Below are 27,979 nucleotides of genomic sequence, written 5' to 3' on the forward strand. Positions count from 1 at the left end.
TATTAGGGAGGGCACGGATTGCATGGAACACTGGGAGTGGTGGAAAGACAATGAATACTGTTACGCTGAAAAGAAATAAACAAACAAACCAAAAAAAAAAACCCCTGTTATTTTGCAAGTAATGTATTAGGGGACTAAAAAGAGTCATGAGCTGTTAGGGGCAGACAAGTGGGGGAAAGGGCTAGTCAATGAAGGACATGATTGTGGTGCTTTATTTGCTCACCCAAGAGAAGTTTGAATATACTAGTAATTACAAAGTATTTCAAGCTTTAATTTAAATAACCCAATTTAAAAAATCATAACCATTTAAATACATATTTACATCCCCTTATTTTAATAAACTAAATTCAAATATAATTCAGTTTTTAGCTTTTTGGCCTTTGCCAATTTTAGAGAACTAAAATCAAAGAAGGTAGTATGTTTGAAAACCAGAATAAATTCTTAGCAACAAGGCGATTAGGAAGATGAAGATCAGCACTCAACTTTTCATAGTGATAATAGCTACAGTTAAAAATCTTCTTTATTCTTGGTTTCTCTGTACTTTGGGAAAAGATAAGTTAATTTAGGCTCAAAATGTCCCATGTTAATATTTAATGAGGATTTGTTTTTTTTTTTTACCAACTATATGGTTGATTTTCAGTTATGTTTTTATATTAGACATTAGAATTCATAATTTTGAGTTTTGTTTACATTCCTTTCAAATTAGTTTGGGGTTTTTTTGTTTTTTATTTTTGTTTGGTTTTTGGTTTTTTTGACAGCACCAGTAGGCAGAGAGGCGGGGGGGGGGGCGGGGGGGAACCAGGCTCCCCGCCAAAGGAGAGGGCCCAATGCGGGGCTCTATTCCAGGACCCTGGGATCACCACCTTAGCCGAAGGCAGCGGCTTAACCCACTGAGCCACCCCGGCGCCCCCTTTCAAATTAGTTTTAAATATTTAAAAAATAAATGTCCTCTTTGTTTTAGAATCATGTAAATTGATAGTTTTAAATTGTGAGCGTTTACTCATTTAGCATGTTGCTTTTTTAAAAAACAAATTTAGTTTGACAGCTAATCTAAATGTGTTGTTAATTTGGAGAATTAGTCCATGCTTTTGTTAACTCTGACACTAAATTTAGTGTTACTGTGTTCTGCAGATGCATTTAGACCCTGTTGTATGCAGCTCAGCTGACAATTCAACTCAGATTCTTCAAAACAATGTTAGGGAAAAGTTCATAAGGACTGCCATAGTGGTTTCAGAATGGATTTATATGATGTTTAGAATACAGAGTTCTAATTGAGGCAATAGTAGCAGTGTAACCTTATTACCAAAGCCACTTCTGTGGTTTAATTATAGTATGAACTTCACAGGAATAAACACAATTTTTTTCTGAGGATCCAAAGATCGCATGTTTTTCCAAATCTTCTTCTTTTAGGAATGTTTTTGTGGAAGTTCTGTAACTGTGCCAGAAATTGAAGGAGTCCTGTGGTTGAAAGATGATGGCAAAAAGTCCTGGAAAAAGCGTTATTTTCTCTTGCGAGCATCTGGTATCTACTATGTCCCTAAAGGAAAGGCAAAGGTGTGTCCCTGTGCTGACTTTTGAGCTTCCTCATTATGACAGTTGATTTTAATTTGTAGTTAAGTATGCCGACAAGATGAATCCAGGCACTGATTTATTTCAGTTCTTTTTCTGTTTCTCAAAGATTTTATTTACTTATTTGTCATAGAGTAAGAGAGAGAGCACAAGCATGGAGAGTGGCAGGCAGAGGGAGAAGCAGGCTCCCTCCTGAGCAAGGAGCCTGATGCGGAATTCCATCCAAGGACCTTGGGATCATGACCTGAGCCAAAGGCAGACACTTAACCACCTGAGCTACTCAGCTGTCCCTTGTTTCAACTCTTGTAGGACACACAGAATATTGCTTTGCTTTGTTTATTGATCTGTTATAAAGAAGAAGAAACCTGGAAGTGTTTGCTCTCTGGTCACTCATTGGGCCCATTTCAGTTCTCTTGGCACATTTGAAATCATGCTTTTATTTATTATTTTCAGAACTTCTGTCAGAGTAGTTTTGGCTTGTTACTGTTTGGGGAGGGTAGCTTTCTGGGATTACAGGCATTTCCACTCTGCTTGGATAATAGCTCCTGCTGAGGGACCCCTTGGTAGAGGCCATTTCTGTGCTTGGCGGGACCTGCACTGTTTTAAGCGCTTTATAGCATCCTCTCCTCCAGGCTTTACCACCCTCCCAAGAGGCATATTTTGTTGCCTCTTTAAGGTGAGGAAGCCTTAAAGAATCATTGTACTTGAGCTATCCATTATGAGCACTGAACTATGATATTTTCTTATTTTTTTCCAGAGTTCTACTATATTGTATTTAATATACTATATCATATTTAAAGTCTCCTTAAATGCCACCCTTTCTAAGCAAGTCTGTGTTCATTGTGAATGGCAGACAGTAAGTGAGAGGACTGCTTTTTTGTTGTATCCTGGGTTAAAGAAGGAACATTTTTAGAGAATCTCACTGTCTTGTCATCTGCCACTAGCAACTGTTACCAGGTATGATATTTGCTTGTTTATACATTATTGTTAATTCCGTCTTATGGGTATTTTTATCTTAGGTCTCTCGGGAACTGGTGTGCTTTCTCCAGCTGGATCATGTCAATGTTTATTACGGACAGGATTACAGGAACAAATACAAAGCACCTACAGATCATTGTCTGGTGCTCAAGGTACACACATTTCCTTTTTAGGAATTTTAATTGATGTTAGGCATAGAGTGAGTTATTGCACATTTTAGAATAGTTTAGAATAGCTCTATCAAGTATACTGTTTTTGCTTTTTCTATAGGCTTTTAAAGGAATGGTGAAGAATGGTAAGGAAAAGAAGTATATGCTCACACCACAGCTGACCTCTACCTAAATAGCGCTAATTAGATTTATGCTACTGATAAAGACAACATTTTAAAATTCAAGATAATTATGGAGATGATTATATTTTTCTCATTGGCTCTGTTCTTGTCACCTCTTGGTAACTACTTAGGTCTCCATGTTTGTATCATGTCAGTTGGGTTTGGGGTTTTGAGGTGGAGTTTTTGATTGCTTTGATAAAAATAAAAATACCATTGTAATGGTGCCCCTTTATTAAATAATCCTTTTTTGGAGAATACCACTGTATCATTTAGGTTACAGCAGCAAATAATTTTCTAAAAGTCATTACAAAATAGCTTAATCTGGCAGTTTTGAAAATTAAGTCCAAGCTCCCCTAGGAATCCCAGACTTTGTCAAAGGGTCTGTGATGTCAAAATTATTATTCCAGTAATGCTGAGATGTTACTTGCCTTTTATACTCATTCTCTCAAAATTGTATAGTGGAGTTTCCTGGGAGATTACATGATATGATCATGATATCTTTGCTCTCTTGGGTAGTGGAAGAAATATTTGTATATTCTTGTATGTTAAATTTTTCATAGTTGTAATCTTCATCAATGGTAAATATCAGTAGACATAGTAGATGTAAACCATATATGTGAAAGTTACTTGGTGTGGGGCATATCCTTATAACCTGAAGATAGCAAGAGTTGGTTACTTTGGTGGTTCAGGGTTGTCAGTAAGAAACCAAATTCTTTCCTTCTTTCCCTGCTCCATCTTCTTCGCGTCAGCTTGTCCTCAGACTGGCTCACCACACACTTGCAGGTGACCACTGCAGTGCTAGGCATCACATGGATGATGGATCCATGCGGTAGATTTAGCAAAATCCAGCAGAAGAGGAGGGACTGTTTCTCCCTATCTTTGTCTCTTTCCAGCAGAAGAGGAGGAACTGGTTCTCCCTGTACTTGTCCCGGGCCCTCCTCTTGAGAGTCATTGGCCTGAGTACATGCCCACTGTTTTTTTAAATTATTTTTTAAATTGAAGCATAATTAACATTGTAGTAGTTTCGGGTGTATGATGTAATTAATTCAACAATTTTTACATTTCTCAGGGCTCATCAAGATACATGTGTACCCTTCATCTGTTTTATTTCATCCTTTCATCTACCCTCCCCACACCCCCACACCCCCACACCCCTCCACCCCGCCACCCTGCCCTGGCTCATCACCAGTTCATTGTATTTAAGAGTGTAGTTTTGTTCTCTTTTTCTCCTTTCTTCATTTGCTTTGTTTATTAAATTTCACAGATGAGTGAAATCATATGATTATTGTCTGACTGACTTATTTCACTTAGCATTATACATTCTAAGTTCATCTGTGCTGTTGCAAATGGCAAGATCCCCCTTTTTTTTTTTAAGATTTTATTTATTTATTTGACAGACAGAGATCACAAGTAGGCAAAGAGGCAGGGTGGTGGTGGGGGGAAAGCAAGCTCCCTGCTGAGCAGAGTGTCCAATGCGGGACTCGATCCCAGGACCCTGGGATCATGACCCGAGCTGAAGGCAGCAGCTTAACTGACTGAGCCACCCAGGGCCCTGATCCCTTTTTTTTTTAATGGCTGAGTAATACTGGTGTGTGTGTGTATCACATCTTTATCCATTCATCTATCAGTGGACATTTGGGTTGTCTCCATAATTTGGCTATTGTAAATAATGCTACAGTAAACATAAGGGTGCATATATCTTTTTGAATTAGTGTTTTTGTTTTCTTTGGGTAAATACCCAGTAGTGGAATTACTGGATCATATGGTAATTTTTAATTTGGGGGGAACTTCCATACTGTTTAGCATAGTGGCTGCACCAGCTTGCACTCCTACCAGCAGCGCACAAGGGTTCCTTTTTTTCTATGTCCTCGCCCACACTTTTTATCTTTTGTTTTTCATTTTAGCCATTTTGACAAGTGTAAAGTGATATCTATATCTCATTGTGGTTTTCATTTGCATTTCCCTGATGATAAATGATGTTGAGCATCATCTCATGTGTCTGTTGGCCATCTGTATGTCTTCTATGGAAAAATTCTCTTCTGATCTTCTGCTCATTTTTTGATCAGATTATTTTTGGAGGTTGAGTTTTATAAGTTCTTTATATATTTTGGATTTAACCCCTTAATGGACACATTGGCAAATATCTTCTTCTATTCAGTAGGTTGCCTTTATGTTTTGTTGATGATTTCTTTTGCTGTGCAAAAGCTTTTTATATAGATGCAATCCCAATAATTTATTTTTTATTTTTCCTTGCCTGAGAAGACATATTCAAAAATATGTTGTTAGGGTGATGTCCAAGAGATTATTGCCTATTTTAGGAGTTTTATGGTTTTATGTCTCACATTTAAGTCTTTAATCCATTTTTAGTTTATTTTTGTGGATGGTTTCATCCTTTACATGTAGCTGTCCAATTCTTCCAGGAAGCATCATTTGTTGAAGAGACTGTATTTTCCCCATTATATATTCTTGCCTTTTTTGGGCGTAGATTAATTGACCATACAAGCCATGGGTTTATTTCTGAACTCTCTATTGTGTTCCGTTGATCTCTATGTCTTTTTTGGTGCCAGTACCATGCTGTTTTGATGGTTACAGCTTTGTAGTATATCTTCAAATCTGGGATTATGATACTCCCCAGCTTTGTTCTTCTTATTTTGGACTGCTTTGGCTATTTGGGATCTTCTGTGGTTTCTACAAATTTTAGTAGTATTTGTCGTAGTTGTATGAAAATGCTATTAGTATTTTGATAGGGATTGCATTAAAGCTGTAGATTGTGTTGACTAGTACGGGCATTTTAATATCTGTTCTTCCGGTCCATGAGCAAGGGATGTCTTTCCATTTCTTTGTGTCATATTTCATTTCTTTCATTAGTGTTCTCCAGTCTTTCCCCTCCTTGGTTAAGTTTATTCAAGTGTTTTTGGCTTAGCCTAGTTAGAATTCATACCCTGACATACGGGGTAGAAGGACATCCAAACAAAATTGGGCTCTTTTAAGAAAAGTAGGGAAGAGAGGATAGGTGTGAGGAAGGCAACCAGCAGTGTGTTTTACAGCCAAAATTAATTATGACCACTGACTGTTATTTAATGCCTTCTGCAACTCCTAGAATTCTTAGGTTAAGAGATTTTTATTCTAAGGGGGTTTTGTTTGTTGGCTTATATAATAATTTATGGATTTCATATTTGCTTTTAGTGAAATAGGTTAAGCTAAATTTGTATATTCATATTGCCTACTTATGTTTAGAAATATTCAAGGTATTGAAATAAACCATACCACTGGGCACAAATAGTAGTAAAAATAATAGCTATCATTTATTGAAGAACTCTAGGGTGGCAGACACTGCACTAGAAGCACTAGGCACATCAGTGTCACAGATCTGTTCTAGAGTCCCTATTTTTCAGGTGGAAACTGAGGTTCAGAGAGATTAATGTTCCTGATGCCACACAAGTATTGGTATTTTTTTCCTGAAAAGTCTTTACCAGATTTTACCTATGTAAGTGTTTTTATTCTTGTGCATATGAGTTCTAACAAACCAAAAAATGCTACCATACAAGATCTGTGCAAATGTAAATATTTATAGAGTTTGATCCTATTTATCAGCTTTGGGCTATAACAACTGAGTCTGAGTTCTTCCAGTAACATGCAGGATACAGGAAATAGATGTTCCTCATGAAATATGACAGTGAGGGAATAAATAGGGTATATGTTATCTATTATTTGAAAGAGGTATGTGCTCGTTGCACACATCTGTATGCATATGTATGCATGTATATAAGTTTCTTAAAGGAAACCTGTGTTTTTATAATACATATACCACAGTAATTGTTGGAATACAGCTTAACTTAGCCATGTCTAGATTTTCATTCCTGAAGAAATGGAACAAAGTAATTTATTTTAGTATCTTAGGTAAGAAGGAAAAAGTGATTAGAGTTTAAAGGTAGAATATGAACATGAACTTTTCAAACAGTGTTATTAAAAGAAAGATGTTGTATATGATAATGGTAGAATAGGTTGGAATGGAAAAAAAAAGAGAATAGGTTGGAGTGTTACATATTTTGTTTTTTAACTTCTTGGATCTTAGTGAGAGAATTTTCAAGCCTATTTGTGTTCCCAAAGCAATAAGTGGGTAGTATATATTCAGAGGTTTGCCTTTGGCACTTGGACTGTGATTTTGGAGTATTGCTCTTAGAGTTTTAAGAATTATCTGTGTCAGTCTAATTTTTGGCATAAACAGAAAAAAGTAATCTGATAGCACAATAGTAATCTGGAATTTCTTACTGTATTCTTAGATTTTTTTTAATTCTCAAGTTTTTTTATCTTTTATCAGAGAATGCAGACTTTCCAAATCCATGTCATTTTAAAAATGAAATAATGACCTTTCTTTCTCCCCCCTCCCCGCCTTTGGTGGACCCCTTTATTTTTTTTCTTTTATTATTTTTCAGCATAACAGCATTCATTGTTTTTGCACCACACCCAGTGCTCCATGCAATCCCTGCCCTCTCTGATACCCACCACCTGGTTCTCCCAACCTCCCACCCGCCCCTTCAAAACCCTCAGATTGTTTTTCAGAGTCCATAGTCTCTCATGGTTCACCTCCCCTTCTAATTTCCCTCAACTCCCTTCTCCTCTCCATCTCCCCTTGTCCTCCATGCTATTTGTTATGCTCCAGAAATAAGTGAAACCATATAATAATTGACTCTCTGCTTGGCTTATTTCACTCAACACAATCTCTTCCAGTCCCATCCATGTTGCTACAAAAGTTGGGTATTTATCCTTTCTGATGGAGGCATAATACTCCATAGTGTATATGGGCCACATCTTCCTTATCCATTCGTCTGTTGAAGGGCATCTTGGTTCTTTCCACAGTTTGGCGACTGTGGACATTGCTGCTATAAATTTGGGATACAGATGGCCCTTCTTTTCACTACATCTGTATCTTTGGGGTAAATACCCAGTAGTGCAATTGCAGGGTCATAGGGAAGCTCTGTTTTTAATTTCTTGAGGACTCTCCACACTCTTTTCCAAAGTGGCTGTACCAACTTGCATTCCCACCAACAGTATAAGAGCGTTCCCCTTTCTTCACATCATCTCCAGCACATGTTGTTAACTGTCTTGCTAATTTTGGCCATTCTAACTGGTGTAAGGGGATATCTCAATGTGGTTTTAATTTGAATCTCCCTGATGGCTAGTGATGATGAACATTTTTTCATGTGTCTGATAGCCATTTATGTCTTCATTGGAGAAGTGTCTGTTCATACCTTCTGCCCATTTTTTTATATGATTATCTGTTTTGTGTGTGTTGAGTTTGAGGAGTTCTTTATAGATCCTGGATATCAACCTTTTGTCTGTACTGTCCTTTGCAAATATCTTCTCCCATTCCGTAGGTTGACTCTTTGTTTTGTTGACTGTTTCCTTTGCTGTGCAGAAGCTTTTGATCTTAATGAAGTCCCAAAAGTTCATCTTCGCTTTTGTTTCCTTTGCCTTTGGAGACATACCTTTAAAGAAGTTGCTGTGGCTGATATCGAAGAGGTTACTGCCTATGTTCTCCTCTAGGATTCTGATGGATTCCTGTCTCACGTTGAGGTCTTTATCCACTTTGAGTTTATCTTTGTGTACGGTGTAAGAGAATGGTCGAGTTTCATTCTTCTACATATAGCTGTCCAGTTTTCCCAGCACCATTTATTGAAGAGACATGACCTTTCTTCCTTAAAAGCTGTTCATTTGTTAAGGGAGAAACAGTTTGATTATATTTTCTCTTTGGAATCTTTAAGAATCTAAATGTTAAGCTTCTCATTTTTGGCAAAGAATGTCTCCTTCATACTTGCTCTTAGCTCTTGTGTGAATTTTAATTTTTTTAAAGATTTTATTTATTTATTAGACCACAAGAGGGGGGAAGGGGCAGGGAGAGGGACAAGCAGACTCTCCACTGAGCAGGGAGCCCGACTCAACTTGGGCTCTGTTCCAGGACCCTGGGGTCATGACCTGAACCAGAGGCGGATACTTACCCCACTTGAGCCACCCAAGTGCTCCTCTTGTGTGATATTGTGGGGGGAAAAGAGAAGCAGTACGTTAGGAAGATGATTTCACTACTAATAAGACAGAAGTATAACATTATTATTAAGAACATAGGCCCTAGAATGAGATGGCATGGTTTCAAATCCCGGTTTTTTCACTAATAAGCATGAATATGTGAGCAACCTAAAGTTACTGTCTTAACCCCTCTGTGCCTCAGTTTCTCTTCATTTGATGAAGATAGTAATACGTAACTCATTGGGTTTTCCTGAGGCGGGAATAAGCTAATTAATATATGTGACATATTTAGTAAATAATACCTGGCATATACTAAGTGCTCAATAAATGCCACTTTTTAAAAGAAGTTCTTTCTTAGGGCTCAAACTCACAAGTCCAAGATCAAGAGTTATATCCTCTCCTGACTAAGCCAGCCAGACATCCCAATAGATGTCACTTTTAATGAAATAATATACTGGTGGAATTGGTGCAGAGCCTGGGTGAAAAAGACAAGTTGTGACAAGTTGTGAGGTCCTGAAATGAAACTAGCAAGTGATCTGCAAATACTTAAAGCATATCATAGGGGCACTTGGATGCCTTAGTTGGTTAGGTGTCCAACTCTTGATTTCGACTCAGATCATAATCTCAGGGTCATGAGATCGAGCCCCATGTCAGGCTCTACTCAACACAGTCTGCTTGGATTCTCTTCTGTCTCCCTCTCCCTCTGCCCCATCCCACTCCTGTGTGCATGCACGCTCTTTCTCCCCCAGGTAAGGAAATAAAATGTTGTGTGTGTGTGTGTGTGTGTGTGTGTGTGTGTGTGTTTTAAATCATATCATAGTATTCTTCGTGGTGTTGTTTGGCTTGTCAGGTAGGAGAAATGAGGAGAAAAGGAGAGAGAATTGTTTCTCTTTTATTTTCTCTGATGTTGTATTGATAAAAACACTCCCTTAGTGTATGGAGTGATTGGAACGCACTCAGGCAGGTCCATGGCCCATGCATGATGGGTAGCCCTGCTCTCAGGAAATGGAAGGAATCAGTCAAGAATGGTTTGTGACTCGCCGTAAAGAGGGGGCTGGTGGTAAAGGCTGAGAGCTATCCAAGAGCCTCTTGTTCAGATGTCCAGACCCTGTCCTATAGGTGGTGCCTGAGTGACACAGAAAATAGAACAGCCACTCTTCGAGCCCTCGCTGGTAACACCAATGAAAGCCCTTTCTCAGCCATCCCATTTTATCTTCCGCGTGAACTGGGGCTTCTGTTTTGCTCACAGGGTATCCCAATGCCTACTTAAAGATCTGGCAAATAGTTCTTATTCAATAAATACCTGTTGCATGAATGAATGAGATAAAATTCCCCTTCCTCCTTCTATGGAAAAATACATCTTGTCTACCTGTCTTCCTTTGCTTTTTTGAGATTGCTGTGGTGGTTTATTATAATGTGATTTAATAAGGGTGAGGGAATATATTCCAAGAGAATGCTGTGGGACTTATAAGGAGAGAAAACTGTTAAGTATTATTTGGCTAATCTCTTTTTTTTTTTTTAGTTTTGGGATAGAATTTAGTGATTCGTCAGCTGCATGTAACACCCAGTGCTCATTATATCGAGTGTCCTCCTTATATTGCCCAACTGCCTCTTCCCCTGACCCACCTCCCCTCCAGCAGCTCTCAGTTTGTTTCTTATAGTTAAGTCTCTTATGGTTTGCCTTCCTCTCTGTTATCATCTTATTTTATTTTTTCCTTCCCTTCCTCTATGCTCATCTGTTTTGTTTCTTTAATTCCACATATTAGTGAAATTATATGGTATTTGTCATTCTCTGTTTTGCTTAGCATAATACCCTCTAGTTCCATCCACATCATTTGCCAACTACTTTTTGTTGATGATTTATTGTTTAAAACTTTCACTCTAGCCTTTAATAACTAAATTGGTTTTGGTATTAAATGTTTTATTATAGGAGCTGAACTCTATATTACAATGTATAGAATAGAATAAATGGATTTAAATTTCTCTTACTGTAGACCAGAGAGATTGACTTTTTTTTTTTTTTTTTTTTAAGAGACCACATACAGGAATGAGCAGGGTTGGGGAGGAGCAGAGGAAGAGAAAATCTTTTTTTTTTTTTTTTTTTTTAATTATTTATTTATTTATTTGACAGAGAGAGATTACAAGTAGGCAGAGAGGCAGGCAGAGAGAGAGAGGAGGAAGCAGGCTCCCTGCTGAGCAGAGAGCCCGATGCGGGACTCGATCCCAGGACGGTGAGATCATGACCTGAGCCGAAGGCAGCGGCTTAACCCACTGAGCCACCCAGGCGCCCAGAAGAGAAAATCTTAAGCAGGCTTCATGCCCAGCGTGGAGCCCGACTCAGGGCTCAATCTCCCCTAACCCAAAATCAAGAGTCTGATGCTTAGCCGACTGAGCCACCCACGTGCCCCAAGATTGATTTATAACAATGCAGATACATATACATAACTTATATGGGTGGTCATATATTTCTGCAGCATTGAGAACTTATCCATATTGCTTATTTTATTGATCTCATGGATTTCCACAACAAATGTGGTTAGAGAATCTTTAAAGCCTTTTATAGGGTGCCTGGGGGCTCAGTGGGTTAAGCCTCTGCCTTCGGCTCAGGTCATGATCTCAGGGTCCTGAGATCAAGTCCCGCATCGGGCTCTCTGCTCAGCAGGGAGCCTGCTTCTCTCTCTCTCTCTCTCTCTCTCTCTCTCTCTCTGCCTGCCTCTCTGCCTCCTTGTGATCTCTCTCCGTCAAATAAACAAATAAAATCTAAAAAAAAAATAAAAATAAAGCCTCTTATAATTTAACATAATCTTAAATATTTCCCCAGGTATAATGTAGTCATTTAAAAAAATTTTCCAGGATAATTGAAAATAGAAGTAATAATTAACAACCATAACATTCAAAACCAAGTATGATTTAGGGTTTTTCTTTCCAGGGAACTAGTGGTTGTGGCCCAGTAGAGTTAAAATACCTTAAGTCTCTTCTAGCAGTTGCATTGTATAGCTGGTCAGTCCGTCACCCCCATCCAAACTGGGGCTGGAAAGTGACAACTGAATCCACTGATGCAGCTGAAAAGCTGCTCCTTCCCTGGAGGACATGTGCTGTGGGCAGATAGTGTGCAGAGCAGTGCTTAGTCCACAACAGGGGGCACCACTGCACCAGTGTGAGCGCCCACTCGTGTCCCAGGTGCTGTGCCCTCACCCACCCCACCTACGGGGTCACCCCCAGAGAAGTGCTAGAAGCTTTACCAAACACCCTCTCAATTCCTGATTCCAGTGGGTTCAAAGTGAAATCGAAGTCTTCCCTTTTCATAGTCTTGTAGATGAAGAGTGCTCTTGAGTTTGTTAACTTTGATGGACTGTGTTTCTCTGAAATATAGAAGGAGTATCTTGGGATTTGCCATGCTATAAAGGTTTTTTTTTTTTTTTAAATTTGCATATCTTGAGCTAAAATTTAACCAGTTTCTTTATAGTTTTTTTTTTTTAATTTATTTTTAGCTATTTATTCATTAGGGAGAGAGCAGGGGGTAGGGACAGAGGAAAGGATAAAGAGAATCCTAAGCAGGTGCTTGATCTCACAACCTTGAGATCATGACCCGAGCCAAAATCAAGAGTCGGCTGCTAAAACACTTGAGCCACCCAGGCACCCTGCTTTGTAGTTCATTTTGTAAAAATACTTATGGGCCATTTTATTTGGCCTTATGGCCATATAAGAGGTACAAATTATTTTTGGCCTTGACTCTGATGGCCTATAACTTGTCAGGGTCTGTTTAAGCTTTGATAGGTTTTTCTTTAGTTCTTCAGGGTACTGAATTGGACTTTGCCTTTAATCTCGCAGCACCCACAGATCCAGAAGAAATCTCAGTATATCAAGTACCTTTGCTGTGATGACATGAGGACCCTGCATCAGTGGGTCAATGGTATCCGCATTGCAAAGGTAGGGTGTTCTTTTTTGGTTTGATGGTAGAAGAATTAGGTGTTTTATGAAATGGCTTTGATTATCATGACAGTTATTCTAATCATTCATGTTTATTATTTTTTCAGTGTTTCCTGAGGCCTAAGTTTTTTGTTTTAAATGTCTTAGGGAATAAACATTTAACAGTTGGTATCCATGGACTAATACTGCTGGTAAAAGCTTGTGTGTAGATTTATTTTGGCTCTGAAGAACACGGTATATGATTCTTACATAGCAGAGTTTAGCCTAAGCAAAAGAAATTTTTGGAGAATTAAAATGCCTCAGGGTGGGAATAGGGGAAGGAAGGAAGGTGGGGAGGGAAAGGAAAGGAAGAAGGGGAGGAAGCAAATAAGCAGAACACGGGATTTTTAGGGCCGTGGAAATATTCATACTCCGTGTGATACTATAACGGTAAATGCATGTCATTATACATTTCTCCAAACCCATCCAATGTACAACACCAAGAGTAAACCTAAGGTAAACGGTGGGCTTTGATCATTATGTGTGTTAATGTAGGTTCATTGATTGAAACAAATGCACCCTCTGGTGGAGAATATTGATAAATGAGAGACTAGGCATGGGCGGCGGCACAGGGCACACGGGGAGTTTTTCTGCCTTCCTCTCAGTTTCGCTGTGAACCTAAAACTGCTCTAAAAAAAAAAGAGTTTTTGAAAAAAATTTTAAGGATATCTTGAAGATGATTACACATACAACATGAAGGAATATTTATGTGCATTAAGTGAAAATAAAATTTATGATAGCTATAAAATCAAAATTGCTTTGGGAATAACAAAAAGTCTTTATATTGATAATGAACAAATCAAATGTTAACTTCTTGTAACCTTTCTTAAAATGAGGATAAATAAGAGTTGATGGTAATTTATTGGTATTAAAAATGATTTTTGAAGTATTATAGGTATTAATTTGAATGCAAACTCTGAATCATTAAACATCCATCTGTATCATACCCAGTAATGTTCAGATGTCATCATTTACTGCCTTCTGTTTAGTACGGGAAACAGCTCTACATGAACTATCAAGACGCCCTGAAGAGGACAGAGTCCGCTTACGATTGGACTTCCTTATCCAGCTCCAGCATTAAATCAGGATCCAGTTCTTCAAGCATCCCAGGTAGTTTGAAATGCTGACAGCAAATATAAAGACCTCTCTGTAGACTGGTGGCAGGCCTGGTTCTTTTAGTGAGGTTCTTAAAACCAGAGCTGGACCTGATGTCTAAATTATAATGTCTTTATTATAAAACCACCAAATATTCGGTGGTTAGAGGGGACAGTATCATGGACTAGTTCACAAATGTATTTGTTATGGAGCACCAGTATATAGACTTTTAAATCTAAGAGTGTTGTTAAATATATCTATAAAGTTTATTTCGAACTCCATCATACTGCTGAATATCAACTATTAATGCATACCTGGGGATAGAAAAATTGCTTGGAGAAAGTCTCCATACCCAGAATCCATGATGAAACTGCCTTCCTTCCCCGTAGGTTTCCCGACATCTCAGCAGAGTGGAAATAACTGCAACTAGTTCAGTATCACAGTTAAGGAGGCTATTTAAGTCATCAAACTTACGAAAGTTTTCCCAAGAAATCAGTGATACTCAGAAAGTGCTTATTTTCAGATTCCTACATCCTTCAAACAAGTGTGCTATGATCACACCTTAAAATGAATGCTTCTTTCCCTTCAGAATATTCCATGAATGATAACTATGTCCTCTAAAAGCGAAATATTTTTGTTCCGACATCACATAAAATAACAACTTCAGGAAACACTTGACTTAAAAAAAAAAAAAAACCTTTCATTTTATTTACTAGTACAACATATAAATTAATCTTTCAGTGTATGTTTTTGCCTGGCTATGTATGTACACTTTAAGGAAATTCTACATTCAGAATCTATTTTACTTTAGGATAAAATAACTATGGACTTTATTTAAAAAGAAGTATTTGACCAAAAAGTTGTATAATTATTTCATCTCTAAGTAAGTAGAAACAAAATGAGAATGAGTATAAACATGGGTTAGTATACATGTATTTCCTAGTGCTGTCCACTAAGAAAAGTAGGAGCAGTGACATCCCAAGAGCAGTGAAAATACAGGGTATCTTCATCTTGGTCTTCTAATACCATTTTCCAGAACAAAGGAACTAGGGCTATGGCAAAGAATAAGATGAGCCTGAAGCAGCTTATGATGAAGGAAGTGCTCCGAAAACACGGTGATGGGGCTGTGCAAAGGGACACGGGAGCCAACCTGAGAGAGTGTCCAGGGGCCAAAGCTGAAACAGTTCGAGCAACGGAATAATAGTATAAGATTACAATCCAAATTATAAATAGCCATCAGTCCATGCTGATAAACCTTATTAAATACATAAATAAATGGGGAAGAGGCCGATCTTCTGTGCGGAGTATTCTCTAAATGCTTTATGCAGATACTCAACCCTCAGGGAGATGGAGCTTAATTCCCCCCTCCTTAAGTGCGGGTCGTGCAGAGTGACTGGTTTCCAAAGAGGCTAGTTGAGTGTGGGGGAAAGGGGAGGAACTTCACAGTGGAAAAATCTGACAAACAGTACCCCAGCTGAGTGATCAAGGTCAGTACCTTCAGTAATATCTTCTGCTGGTAGCGTGTACCCTTTACCTGATGTGATGAGACTGTCACTTCCCCTCCTCTTGGTCATCCTCTCCAAATTTCATAACCCAGTCTAATCAAGAAAACATCAGACAAATCAAAATTGAGAGACATTCGGTAAAATACCTGATCCAGTACTCCTCAGAACTGTCAAGGTCATCAAAAACAAAGAAAGCCTGAGAAACTGTCATAGGAGACATGACAATTAACTATAATGTTATATCCTGGATCCAAAAAAAAAAGACATTATGGAAAAACTAGGGAAATCCAAATAAAGTTTGGAGTGTAGTTAATAGTGATATATCTGTGTTGGTTCCTTGTTGTGACAAATGTACATGGGAATGTAGCAAGTTAATAATGAGGTCAGTTGGGTGCTGGGTATGTAGGAACTCTTTCTAGCTTTGCAACTTTTCCACAAATCTAAAACTACTCTGAAAATGTTTGTTTATTAAAGGGGAAGAAGACACTTGAGATAATGAATTGAGAAAGGCAAGGTAAAAGTATGTCACAAGTTAAGATTTTTGGAAAATTAAGGGAAAGATTGGGGGAAAAGATGCCATAATCTTTTTTTTTTTTTTTTTAGTTCATATAGCATCAGTGCAGGTGCATTAATCCACATTTTTGAAGTGGTGTGTGGTGCCTTTTCCTAGGCCAGCATCATCCCTCCTTATACAGTGTTAAGTATTATGCAGACTTTTAAATATAAATTGCAAAATCGTATACACTGATGATGAAGAGAGCTCAAGGATTCACATGTTCCAGCCTCCTTTCTTATAGGCTCTTGTTCTGGTTGGTAATTAAATAAGGATGTAGGAGGCTAATGAGGTTGCAACTTTTTAAAAAACACTCAGCAGTTACACAAGAAACAAGTGTTGGCAAGGATGTAGAGAAAAGGAACCCGTATGCACTGTGGTGAGAATGCAAATTGGTGCGGTCACTGTGGAAAACAGTATGGAGGTTCCTCAAAAAGTTAAAAATGGAAGTACCCTATGATCTAGGAATCACACCCCGGGGTATTTACTCAAAGAATACAAAGACACTAGTTCAAAAGGATATACACCCCTGTGTTTATGGCAGCGTTATTTACAATAGCCAAGCTGTGGAACCGTGGAAGAGTCCAGATGTCTGTAGATGGATGAATGGATAAAGAAGATGTGATGTGGGGTGTGTGGGGTGTGTGTGGGGCGTGTTTCCCACAGGAAAATTATTCAGCTGTAAAAAATGAAATCTTCGCTGTTTGCAACAACATGGATGGAGCTAGGGAATGTTATGCTAAGTGAAGTAAGTCAGAAAAGGACAAATACCAAATGATTTCACTCAAACAGAGAGAGAGAGACAAACCAAGAAATAGACTATTAACTATAGATAATAAGCTGAGGGTCACCAGAGGAGAGGTGGGGGGGGGGGGTGAACTCGGCGATGGAGACGAGGGAGCACCTGCTGTGAGGAGCACTGGGTAATGTGTAGAATTGTTGAATCACTATATTGTAAACCTGAAACTAATAATAACACTGTATGTTAACTATACTGGAATTAAAGTAAAAATTTTTAAAAAGACCCAGCAACTGAATGATGAAGAAAGAAGAAAACAGAGTAGGTTTTATCCTCTATTTTTGCCTGAGGATATGTCTTAACTTGATCCGAAGGACGTTGTGGCTGTTACCTCTGTACTGCTTCGGCTGACCTGGCGGGCTTGATTAGTAAAGCAATCTAATAATACCCCCCTCCACAGAGTCCTTGGATAGGGTGAGCTTTAACACCAGAATCTCCACCAGATGTCGGCCATCAGACTAGGTGCTTCCATATTTTACCTGACATGGGGGCCAGTGACATAATCTCCCCAGGTTCCTCCCCAGACAGACATCCAGTGTATCTTTCACTGTTCCCAGCAACCCTGAGCTCAAGTGAGAAGTGGGATTCAGGTACTGGCTCCACCAGGCAGCAGTTAACACTATAGCCTGGCCTCCAGACAAGGCAAGAACACCTTTCCAGGGTTGTCAGGATACCAGTAATGTTACACAAACCTTTCATTACAGTGTGCAGTCTGTCATGGTGAACTGTTCATTAGTTTTTTTATTTTATTTTATTTTATTTTATTTTATTTTATTTTATTTATTTATTTGACAGAGAGAGAGAGATCACAAGTAGGCAGAGAGGCAGGTGGGGGGGGGGGCAGGCTCCCTGCTGAGCAGAGAGCCCAATGGAGGGCTCGATCCCAGAACCCTGAGATCATGACCTGAGCCGAAGGCAGAGGCTTAACTCACTAAGTCACCCAGACACCCCAAGGTGAACTGTTTAAAAAGAATCAGGATTTCCTATTTGCCCTAAGATAAGGGAAGTTTTCTAGAGGAAAGTTCAGACTGTGTTTATATGGAGTGAATTTAGTAAAAGTAACTTGTTGCAGTGCTGCATCTGATGTTGTGTGAAAAAGCTTGCTGGGAGTCCGTGTTCATACTGTCGGAATAACAACTTATTTCATCCTATTTTTTTTTTAATCTGCTTTAAACAGAGTCTCAGTCAAATCATTCTAACCAGTCTGACAGTGGAGTATCTGATACTCAGCCAGCAGGACACGTCCGCTCTCAGAGTATTGTGAGCTCCATCTTCTCTGAAGCCTGGAAACGTGGTACTCAGTTGGAAGAATCCAGCAAGGTGGGTACACACTGCTGTTAATTTATATTAAAAAAAAAAAAATCTCTTCTGTTCCATGGGTTAGTCTGTTGCTCTTTTATTCCTTAATTAGAACTCTTTCTGGGCCCTATTTCGGTATTCTTACTTTGACTTCTCTTCAGAAATGAGTATCTGTGAATTGGCTCTATTGACCTAAGATCTCAAACTGGCAATTTAACAACTTACCAGTGGCTCAGACTTTAAGGAATAGTGACTTCTTCCTTTTCACCCTTAATCAGTTGGGATGAACCAATGCCATTTAATGCCAGTGCCCTAACTTTGTTTCAGAGAAGCTGCTAATGGTTCACTATTCATTATTAATTTCATTTATTCAGACTCATTCCTTTGTCTTCTATTCTTTCATGCTTTTTGGCATTTCTCTGCACATTGATGAATTTTCTCAAATTTTAGTACATGCTGAAGACTAAATTTAGATTAATCCCCTTCAAATTTTGGGTCCCTGGGCTTTGTATGGTATCTTGTTCAATGACACTGAAGGGCGAGTTATAATTGCAGGACTGTTTAGAAATATGTAGGTTCTTTAGCCCGGTGAAAGACAGCATAGAGGCCTGCCTCCGAAGTTCTGTGGACAGCTTCATGTCCTGGCCGTGCTTGCCGTCTGAGCAGGAGACGCTAGGGCCATCACTGAGGGACCAGTGGCACAGCTGGCCTCAGTGTTGTGTTTTTACCCAGTAACCATTGTGATTTTTTTGTTGTTTTGGTTTGGATCACTTAGGCAGAAACACTCACCAATGAGAATTAAGTGGATAATTTCCCTTGATGTATTCCTTAATTTGCATCTGTGGTATACTAACTGCCCCTCAGCAAGAGGCGTTAATAGCCAGTGTGGGGTGGAACACTTTTGTCTTAGAAATATTTGAAAATTGGCTCTAATGACATGAAGTCACAAAACTGTTTAACTCCCTTATCAGGGGCTCAGATTTTAAGAAGTAATTCCATCTCCCTTTCCCTACTTAATCAGTTGGGATGAAACAGCCCTCTCTGGTGCTAATAACTGTGTACCCAGTTAGAGAAGCAGATTTACACAATTTAGGTATCTAAATAAAAGTCCTCTGCCTTACTAAATTTTTAATAGTGTTGACCATGTATATATTAAATGAAAGGCCAAGAGAAAAAAATAATAATAAACAAAAGGTCCGAATGCTCCGTGCTGAAGCAGCGGAGTTGGTCGGGGTAGTTTCTGGCGCGCACCGTGCCGTGCAGAAGCCATAGTCTGTCTGTCTTGACCCCACCTGTGTTTCTTCTGTTACCTCAACCTCAGGTGCCAAATGAGAAGGCCAGCACGGCTAAGGTCTGCATCCCCGCAGCAGCCAGGACAGGGTCAAGTTAAGGTCAGGGCTGTTCTTTGGAAACACATTAACCTGGGTGACTCCTATAACCAAGTCTCACAGACTAATGCTTTTACTTCATGCCGTTTTTAAAGAAACGTGAGTGTCCTGGTGGGCCTTAGAATTCACCCCATCCTGAGCCTACTCAGTCTACTAACCTGAGTATTCTTGATGCTAATAGATGTCATTTGTGATTCGGAAACGTGGTTTCTCTTGGATCCTCACAGTCTGTTCAGAGAACCTAAAACACTTGCCCAGACTTCATTAAACCAAGGGACCTCCCTTCGCTCTTTTCAAAAGCACTTGAACCACACTCGTGCATGCATGGCTCCGTGACACAGACCACCAGAGGACCGGGCAGTGCCTGAGATACCCCGAGGGGCTGGTCAGCTGGTTGTTGGCAAACTCTAGCTGCCATTTCTGGATACATTTCCTTTAGTTTTCTAAGGTTTCCTCTCATTTCCTCCTGCCTTTTTCTGTATGATGTTTTTAAAGTCTTTTGCTGTAATGTTTATAAGGATTTCTTTATGTATTTTACGGTAAAGCAAATGTAAAGAATGCTCCCCCTTTACCTGCATTGCTGGACTTCTGTGCATGTTGGATGCAAGTGTCTCACACGAACACGAGTGTGTGTGTCAAGCTCATTCATTCCTGTGCACGCCCTGCTGAACATTCTCGTATTTCTCACGTGTCCGCTTGCTAGCGTCACAAAGCCATCCTCATTCCTCAGGAGGCCCTCCGCCAGCACCCCTAAGCCCACTTACGGCATCTGCTTGGTGTGGATGCAGCCGTGGACTGAAGGGTGACCGGAGCGGCCACATCCCCGCTTGCCACAGTCCGGGGGGGAGGCAGTGCACAGAGGTCCTCCCGCGGGAGCTCCTGTCACGTCCTGTCACGGCAGGTGCGCGAGACGGCTCCGAAGTCAGACCGCCCATCACCCGTTTCCCTAGATTGTTAGGCAGTCTGGCCACTTGAGAGTATTGCCGGGAGGGCGAACTCCCTGTGCCTTCGTTGCCCGGGATCCGACCTTCACCTTCCTGACGTGGTTCCACGGCTGGATCCTTTCTCGCACGTCCCAGATTTCTTGCTGTTTAGCTGAACGCAGTCAAAGCTTCCCTCTGTAACTGTTGTGTTTGTTGTGTTTTCTCTCCCCCCCACCCCGCCCCCTTGTGCTCCTTTTAGGTCCGAGTGGAGTCTGTCAACCGACCCTACACCTCACTTATGCCCCCTTTATCCCCACAGCCCAAGCTGGTCACCCCCTACACAGCCTCACAGCCTTCCCCCCCTCTGCCGCCCCCGCCGCCGCCTCCTCCCCCGCCCCCTCCCCCGCCCCCGCCCCCTCCCCCTCCTCTGCCCAGCCAGTCTGCACCTTCTGCTGGCTCTGCAGCCACCATGTTCGTCAAGTACAGCACAATAACCAGGCTGCAGAACGCTTCTCAGCACTCAGGACCCCTGTTCAAGCCTCCAGCACCCGCAGTGATGCAGTCTCTGACGTCCACCTCCCAGGCAGGAAAGCCTCAGATCCTGGTGCCCCCCAATGGAGTCGTGCCCCCGCCCCCTCCTCCGCCCCCGCCCCCCACGCCAGGCTCAGCCATGGCGCAGCTCAAACCCGCACCCTGCACCCCATCCCTCCCGCAGTTCAGCCCCCCGCCCCCTCCACTGAAGATTCACCACGTTCAGCATGCCGCCCAGGCGGCCCCTCCGACACCGCCACCACCGCCTCCTGTCCCTGCACCCCTCCCTCCCCAAGCGCCCCCCAAGCCCCTTGTGACCGTGCCCCTACCAACCAGCACCAAGCCCGTGCCACCTGCTATGACACAAGCGGTGCCACCCGCGCCTACTCCTCCAGCTCCCCCAGCAAAAAAGCAGCCCGCTTTCCCTGTCCCCCACGGTCCCCCCTCTTCCCCTGCTCCTCCTGCGCCAGTCCCCCCGCCAACACTGCCGAAGCAGCAGAGTTTCTGTGTAAAGCCCCCTCCGTCCCCGCTGTCTCCGGTGCCCTCGGTCGTGAAGCAGATCGCCAGCCAGTTTCCGCCCCCTCCAGCCCCTCCCCCCGCGGAGCAGCCCTTCAAGCCTCCCTCGGCGAATGTGGCCCCACAGTCCCCTCCTGCTGTAAAAGCAAAACCCAAGTGGCAGCCCAGCTCTATCCCTGTCCCCTCTCCGGACTTCCCTCCTCCTCCACCTGAGAGCAGCCTGGTGTTTCCTCCTCCCCCTCCTCCTCCTCCTCCTCCTCCTCCTCCTCCCCCCCCACCCCCGCCCCCACCCGCCCCTGCTCCAGCCCCAGCCCCAGCCCCTCTGCCTCTGACAGCCACACCCCCGGCTTCTGCCTCTGACAAAAGTGGATCTCCAGGGAAGAAGACCAGTAAGACATCCAGCCCCGGGGCAAAGAAACCTCCCCCGACCCCACAGCGAAACTCCAGCATGAAGTCGAGCAGTTGCGCAGAGCACGCTGAGCCCAAGAGACCCTCCGTGGACAGTCTAGTGAGCAAGTTCGCGTCGCCGGCGGAACCCTCGGGGTCTCCCAGCAGAGAGACCCAGTCGCCTCCGGCAGCGCCCCCCAAACCCGGAAAACTAAATCTTTCCGGAGTGAACCTTCCCGGAATTCTGCAGCAAGGGTGTGCGCCGGCCAAAGCCTCGGGCCTGAGTGGCCGTGGGAAGGGCTCTGCGGTCGAGTTTCCTTCTCCTCCGTCCGATTCGGACTTTCCCCCGCCTCCGCCTGAAATCGAGCTTCCTCTGCCCCCCGTCGAGATTCCAGCCGTCTTCTCGGGAAACACCTCGCCGAAAGTGGCCGTGGTCAATCCGCAGCCGCAGCCGTGGTCCAGAACGCCGACGAAGAAAGCCCCTCCGCCCACACGGCCCAGGCGGAACGACAGCACCCGCCTCACGCCAGCCGAGCTCTCGGAGCAGCCCGCGACGGCCGCCGTCGTGCCTCAAGTGCCCACGTCCCCCAAGTCCAGCCTTAGTGTCCAGCCCGGATTCCTCGCCGACCTCAACAGGACGCTGCAGCGGAAGTCCGTCACCCGGCACGGCTCGCTCTCCTCCGCCCGCACGTCCCGCGCAGAGCCCGCGGCCACCATGGACGACATGGCACTGCCGCCGCCGCCCCCGGAGCTGCTTTCTGAGCCGCAGAAGGCCGGCTTCGGAGGTGGCCACATAGCGGGCTACGCAACGTTGCGGAGAGGGCCGCCGCCCGCTCCCCCCAAAAGGGACCAGAGCACCAAGCTCTCGAGAGACTGGTAGCGGCTGCCGCCGGACTTCGTTTTCATGGTGTCTGTAACCAGTTCTACAATCAGCTCCCCTGCCCGCCTGTGATTCTGGTGTGCAGAGCCTCCTAGTGTGATGATGTGGTCATTCAGGTAGAACCCAGCTGTACGTGTGTGTACGTGTGCGTGGACACACAGAGCTCCGCGCATATAGGTAGTGTGCGTATGTATATGTACGTGTATGTATACATATATGTATGTGTACGGATAGCTCCGAGCGAGTCTATTTATTCGTTCACCTCCTCCTCTGAAAATGGCTTGTGGATCTTGGGTGGAAGAGGCGTGGAAGCGGATGCGTGTCCTGTCCCTTAACGATCTCTGTGGTGGATCACGTGGATTGGACCGAAAACTCCCAGTGACGGGCTTGGAAGGCACTTGGAAGTGTCCACGCGCGGCCTGTCGGTGCAGGCCGTGTGCTCCACATTGCGGAGTAGGCGTGCGGCGTGCGGCTTCTCCGCTGGAGAAGACCGCGGAATGGTCGGTGCATCGGTGGGGCTTCGTGTCGGTTTCTCCCCAGTCGGCTGCAGGTCGAACCGCTCGGCTGGCACGTGCTCCCTTGCACGCGAGGGGCACTCCACGTCGGGAAGCGGGCAGCAGCCGGGGGGGGGGGGGGGTGTCCCGGACCGTGCGGGCAGTTTGCACACCTGCCGCGTCCGTCCGCGCTCGCGCGTGGGAAGGAGACGCCCGCGTGCCCGAGCCATTCTAGTCGCAGGAGCGCCGCCCTCATCCCGCCTGTGTCTAGGCTGTGCTCTGGCACAGGGAAGCTCTTTGTCGGCAATACATGGGTAATTCAGTACTGTAACCCCGGGTAGTTCTTTTTATACTGTTGGACTCTTCCCTGAGCTTTGCGAAGCCTCGAGTTTGGCTTCGTGATCCTTTTGTTTTGATTTTGTCGTCCGAGAGTATCTGCCGCGGTACCCCTGGAATGCTCCGCCCCGCTCTGTCTTTGGTCCCCGGTTATCTTGTGTGTGCTTTAGGTAGACGTGGATAGTAGAGATCTGTAGACAGTTGCTATTTCAAGTATACATATCCCATGTCCAATACAGTGCATCATGACAAAAAACAAAATTAGCTTCTGAAATAAGTCTTGTGTGTGTGTTGCTCTAGGGTGGGTGATTAGGAAAGACCAGAACGGCCCCCTGCGTGGGTATCATTAGGTTGTGTGTGGACTGTGATGTGCAACGAAGAATTCACTGAAGTGTGGGACTATCCCCGGGAGCGGGGAAGCGTTAGACCGGTTCATCCCTAGCCGCTGGCGCGCACTACGACTCTTGCTTGCTTGGCCTGGCGGTGGAGACCCGTGCGGGCTCCCAGGGGTCCTGCCGGAGGAGTGTAGTCCGGGTAGAGTGAGTGGCATTACGTATCATGCATGTGCAGTTTGGTATGACATGAAATCATTAATGACACACTACAGTCCTGTATGCTTCACACTACGCTTAATGCCTTTTTTTTTTTTTTTTTTTGTCCTGTGAATTTAACTTGTTGTACTAGAGAAATGTGTACTGTCTCATCAGTTTACGATGAAGTGACCATTACAAATAAACGCAATCTCAGAGCTGCTCTGAAACAACAACGAGCCATCGCAGCAGGGACGCAGGAGCACATCTTGCAGCGACACGCTCTGCCTGTCGTGAATAAGGATTTCCAGTGCAAACTGCAAAAATCTTTGATGTTGTCCCATAAGGAAAGTCATGTCAGTGCAGTGGGGCAAGTTAGTGAATAGTGGAACAGTGAGCAGCAGTTGTACTGTACACACAAGATACTGCTGTAAACCCACCTCCAAAAAAGGATTGCATCACAGAATTCGAAGTGCACCTCTCCGTTCCTAGATCTCTAGGACACTGTTAGCAGTTCACGTGTTATGGAGCAATAAGAACATGTACCATTGTGCGTTTTTTAAAACCCTACTTCTTTAGAAGATACTTTTTGGATCTTTTCATCTGTTCTCTTAGTTTCGTCTGCTCGATAGGCTTAGGAAGTGACCTTTCGCACATCTGCACCGTTCATCTCAGCGTGCACAGCGCCCTCAGTCGTGGTTCCGTGCCAGTGGCCAAGCTCTGCGGAATTCCCGAGTGAAATAATTGCCCACAGTTCTGCCTGCAGCTTTGAGAAATGAACAGCATGTCGAGGGCAGTGCAAACAGGTGCCTGTTTCAGCTAGTGACTTGGTTAATTAGTGACACCCCTAACTTCCACCACAGATCGTTTCAGAATTGGTGATCGCCCTGTGCTTAGTTTGGGTACCGACTCTGAAGGGCAGCAGAGCCTGTTTTGTTAACAGATCTCACGGGTTCTAGGTAAGAATATAAAAGCTAGATTTTTCTGTACTGAAATTTTATTCAGCTTGGATTTTACTACTCACATACATTATTTCTTTAGCTGCTCTGATTCCCCCTTAGGAAAGGTATTCTTATGATTTGTATAGGTACCCACTTAACTGTAAATTGGATTTTTTTTAATTTCTGGGGCTTTTTAAGATGAGAAAGATTGGTGACTTCAAAACTACGGGAAACCATTTTCATCAGAAAATGTCAAAGTCGTGTAGATGTGAGGCTGTGGAACAGCTCCTGCCCACTGACGGCATCCTCTGAGGGCTGGGAACGATCATGGAAGTCCTCTCAATGAATGTTGACTTGCCACTAAAAACAGTGCTGAGTTTATCAAAGTTCAAACAACATTGGGAGGCTATGATCCAATACAGTGACAACTCTGAGATCAAGATTAACAGGAGCTGTGCATCCAGTTAGTTTCAGAAGCTGCTCTTCTGGGAGAGTATACCATCGTTAGTGAGCTGGTGTCCAGGATGTAAGGTGACAACAGAGCCTGGGAAGAAGGTTCAGATAATGGTAAGGACCAGTTTCATTTGACTGTCAAGCCGCCAGCAGAGAACCCTTTGCCACCTTTTTTTCCTCAGCTAAAAATAATTTCTTACAAACACGAGGTGAATTTAAACAAAAAACCTTTTCCCTAGGGTTTGGTTTTGTTTTGTTTTTTATTTCCCTTCATATACCTTCAGAGCTAACATGATAACTGATGCAGTGTCTCAGATTTTATTCAGGTTTAGACTAGTTAAACCTGTATGGCCCTGTAGGATTAAGGGTGTAATGACTTGCTTTAGGTAAAGTAGGTATGATAATTTGGATTACACACTTGAGGAGAAGATGTCTATTTCTTAAACTCCCTTTTGTTTTTGTTGCCAGTTCCTTTTGGCACTTTTGCTTTTATACACGTTACAGCATTTATACAGGGTTATCCCTAGTCCTGTAAGAATATGTGCTCACTCCCTAAACTGAGATTTGATGCACAGAGAGATGCGAGTACAATGAAATATCCCACTATCTTTTAAGGTTTATTTTCCTTTAAAAATTCGGTAGAACATTTCTATACTTTTGCCAGTCTGTCCATCCAAATAAACAAGTGCTCTATTCTTACTGTGCCCTTGGAAGGTCTGTATGTAAAACAAACCTGAAATTTAGCTGTAGAATAAATTTGCTAAAAAAAACAATGTACTTGATAAACACATAAGGGAAAAAACCTCCAATTCGTTTGCTCTTTGTTGAAGAGAAGACACTATCTGCTATAATCCCCAGTGCCTTGAACTCTCTTGGAGGAATAGCATTTAAAAAAAAAAAAAATCCAACAAGTAAACTTTGAGGTGCTAATGAAAGAAAAGGAAGAGGAGTATTTGTAGCTTGCGCAGAAATAGAGAAAGTGTCGGTCTCACAAGAGATGGCTTCATCTACCTGAATGGGGTCTGTCCGCTTTCTACCAAAGACATTTAGAGAAGTGAGTCGAGTCAGGGTGATGGCGAATACTACATACGAAAAGACGGCGAAGTTCAGAAGTGACCACGTTCATCACAGATGGCCGTTAATACCACGCTCTTAACTGTCGAAGCCTCAGCCTCTCCTTAGGCAGAACATGCTTGCAGCACTTACAGAAAGTCTTTGCATTTTGGGAACTGTCCATTGTTTGTCAGATTTATTATAACCTAATACCAAAAACTGCCATTTTTCATGATTCCTACTTCCTAGATGTTTTTTTTTTCCTACTTGTAAATAACCCCTCCTAGAAAATAAGCATTAACTGGAATGTTTCAAATGATTTTGCTTAATTTTATCATTAGCCACCAGTGAACTCCTTTTATAGAAATATACATTTACAATATCATTAGCTTGTGCTAAATGTTGTAAAAACATTGTTTACTGTTTTAAAGGAAAGTTGCACATATTTAACTGGGATTGATCCTTTTCCCATTTCTTGAAAAAAAATGGAGTCAAGGCTTACACTGATCTCTAGGCTGTGGGAGCTTTGCCATAAATAGATACAATGTAGGAATATAGTTTTTTAAAGCATGAAAAAGAAGGCAAAGGAACTGCATTATAACGTACCTGATAGAGAACATTATTCAAGATTATGATTATGCACAGCTCGGTAAAGGTGAAGTCACCATTTTTCTTTCAGCTTTGTTGCTATTTTCTTCTGCTTAAATGTATGCTCTCATTTCATTATGTGCCTTGCTCCCTGATTGTGCAAACCTATATATAGATATATATATATATAGATATATATATATGAGAGAGATATATTCAGTACTACTGATGATGTTTTTTTGTTCTACTGCTGGATTAAGTTATTTTCCAAATTACGAGTTACTGTCGGTGAACTATTGTAATGGCTTAGGACAGTAGTCATACACAGTCAGTGTAAATTTGTTTTCTTTGTGTTTTCATTATGTCAGCTTACCCAATCCTTAATAAAAGGAATACATAGATTTCATTTAAACATGGGGACTTGACTGTTTGTGGATTGGCATCATTAAGAAAGTGGGTTTTTTGCTGGTTATGTTGGGGGGCCCCTAAAGAAGCTGTGCGGTAAGGACAGATTAAGTGGGAAGGTAAATTCAGCTGCAGTTGGGTCCGCTCAACTGGTTACCCTTTAGTTTGTACCAGCAGAGAAGCAAGCAAGCTTTGGGTATTTAAGATTTTCTTCTTTAAAAGAGGGATGCTTCTTGTTTCAAAGCTCTGGTATCACTACAGTTACATGCTGGCCTCCCATGTCAAGGTACGTGTAAGTGTGTGCATTAACAACTCACTATTGTTTGTCAAACCGAGAGGAAAAAAGCTCTCCTTTTTGTAGCAAAACAACTGTACTGAGAACCCTCGTGTCAAGGTCGAGCACCGGTCGAGCACTCCGCAGTACACTTCCAT

The 27,979-nt window shown here is 42.5% G+C and overlaps 1 protein-coding gene and 1 long non-coding RNA gene across 13 annotated transcripts in view; one reads left to right on the top strand and one right to left on the bottom strand.

Annotated features, from left to right (window-relative positions):
* Positions 1–20,671, bottom strand: part of LOC309843407 — a 33,497-nt gene extending 12,826 nt beyond the window's left edge. For 2 of the 5 annotated variants that reach the window (XR_014300125.1, XR_014300126.1), the window contains exons 1-4: positions 20,083–20,671; positions 14,281–15,564; positions 12,145–12,264; positions 8,878–8,903 (exon numbers count right to left, since the gene is read on the bottom strand). This is a non-coding gene — a long non-coding RNA (uncharacterized lncRNA). Of the gene's footprint in view, positions 1–8,877; positions 8,904–11,230; positions 11,998–12,144; positions 12,265–14,280; positions 15,565–20,082 lie in introns of those variants that run through there. The other 3 variants (XR_014300123.1, XR_014300127.1, XR_014300124.1) reach the window with 3 other exon arrangements.
* Positions 1–27,979, top strand: part of RAPH1 (Ras association (RalGDS/AF-6) and pleckstrin homology domains 1) — a 116,142-nt gene that overhangs the window by 75,030 nt on the left and 13,133 nt on the right. For 6 of the 8 annotated variants that reach the window (XM_082688850.1, XM_082688849.1, XM_082688853.1 and 3 more), the window contains 6 exons: positions 1,411–1,554; positions 2,589–2,699; positions 12,734–12,832; positions 13,861–13,981; positions 18,001–18,143; positions 20,693–27,554. In XM_082688850.1, coding sequence (XP_082544976.1) covers positions 1,411–1,554; positions 2,589–2,699; positions 12,734–12,832; positions 13,861–13,981; positions 18,001–18,143; positions 20,693–22,747 — 2,673 coding nt within the window. In that variant the 3' untranslated portion in view covers positions 22,748–27,554. Of the gene's footprint in view, positions 1–1,410; positions 1,555–2,588; positions 2,700–12,733; positions 12,833–13,860; positions 13,982–18,000; positions 18,144–19,443; positions 19,514–20,692; positions 27,555–27,979 lie in introns of those variants that run through there. The other 2 variants (XM_082688856.1, XM_082688855.1) reach the window with 2 other exon arrangements.

The sequence above is a fragment of the Mustela nivalis genome (assembly GCF_964662115.1).
Source record: "Mustela nivalis genome assembly, chromosome: 11".
Classification (NCBI taxonomy): domain Eukaryota; kingdom Metazoa; phylum Chordata; class Mammalia; order Carnivora; family Mustelidae; genus Mustela; species Mustela nivalis.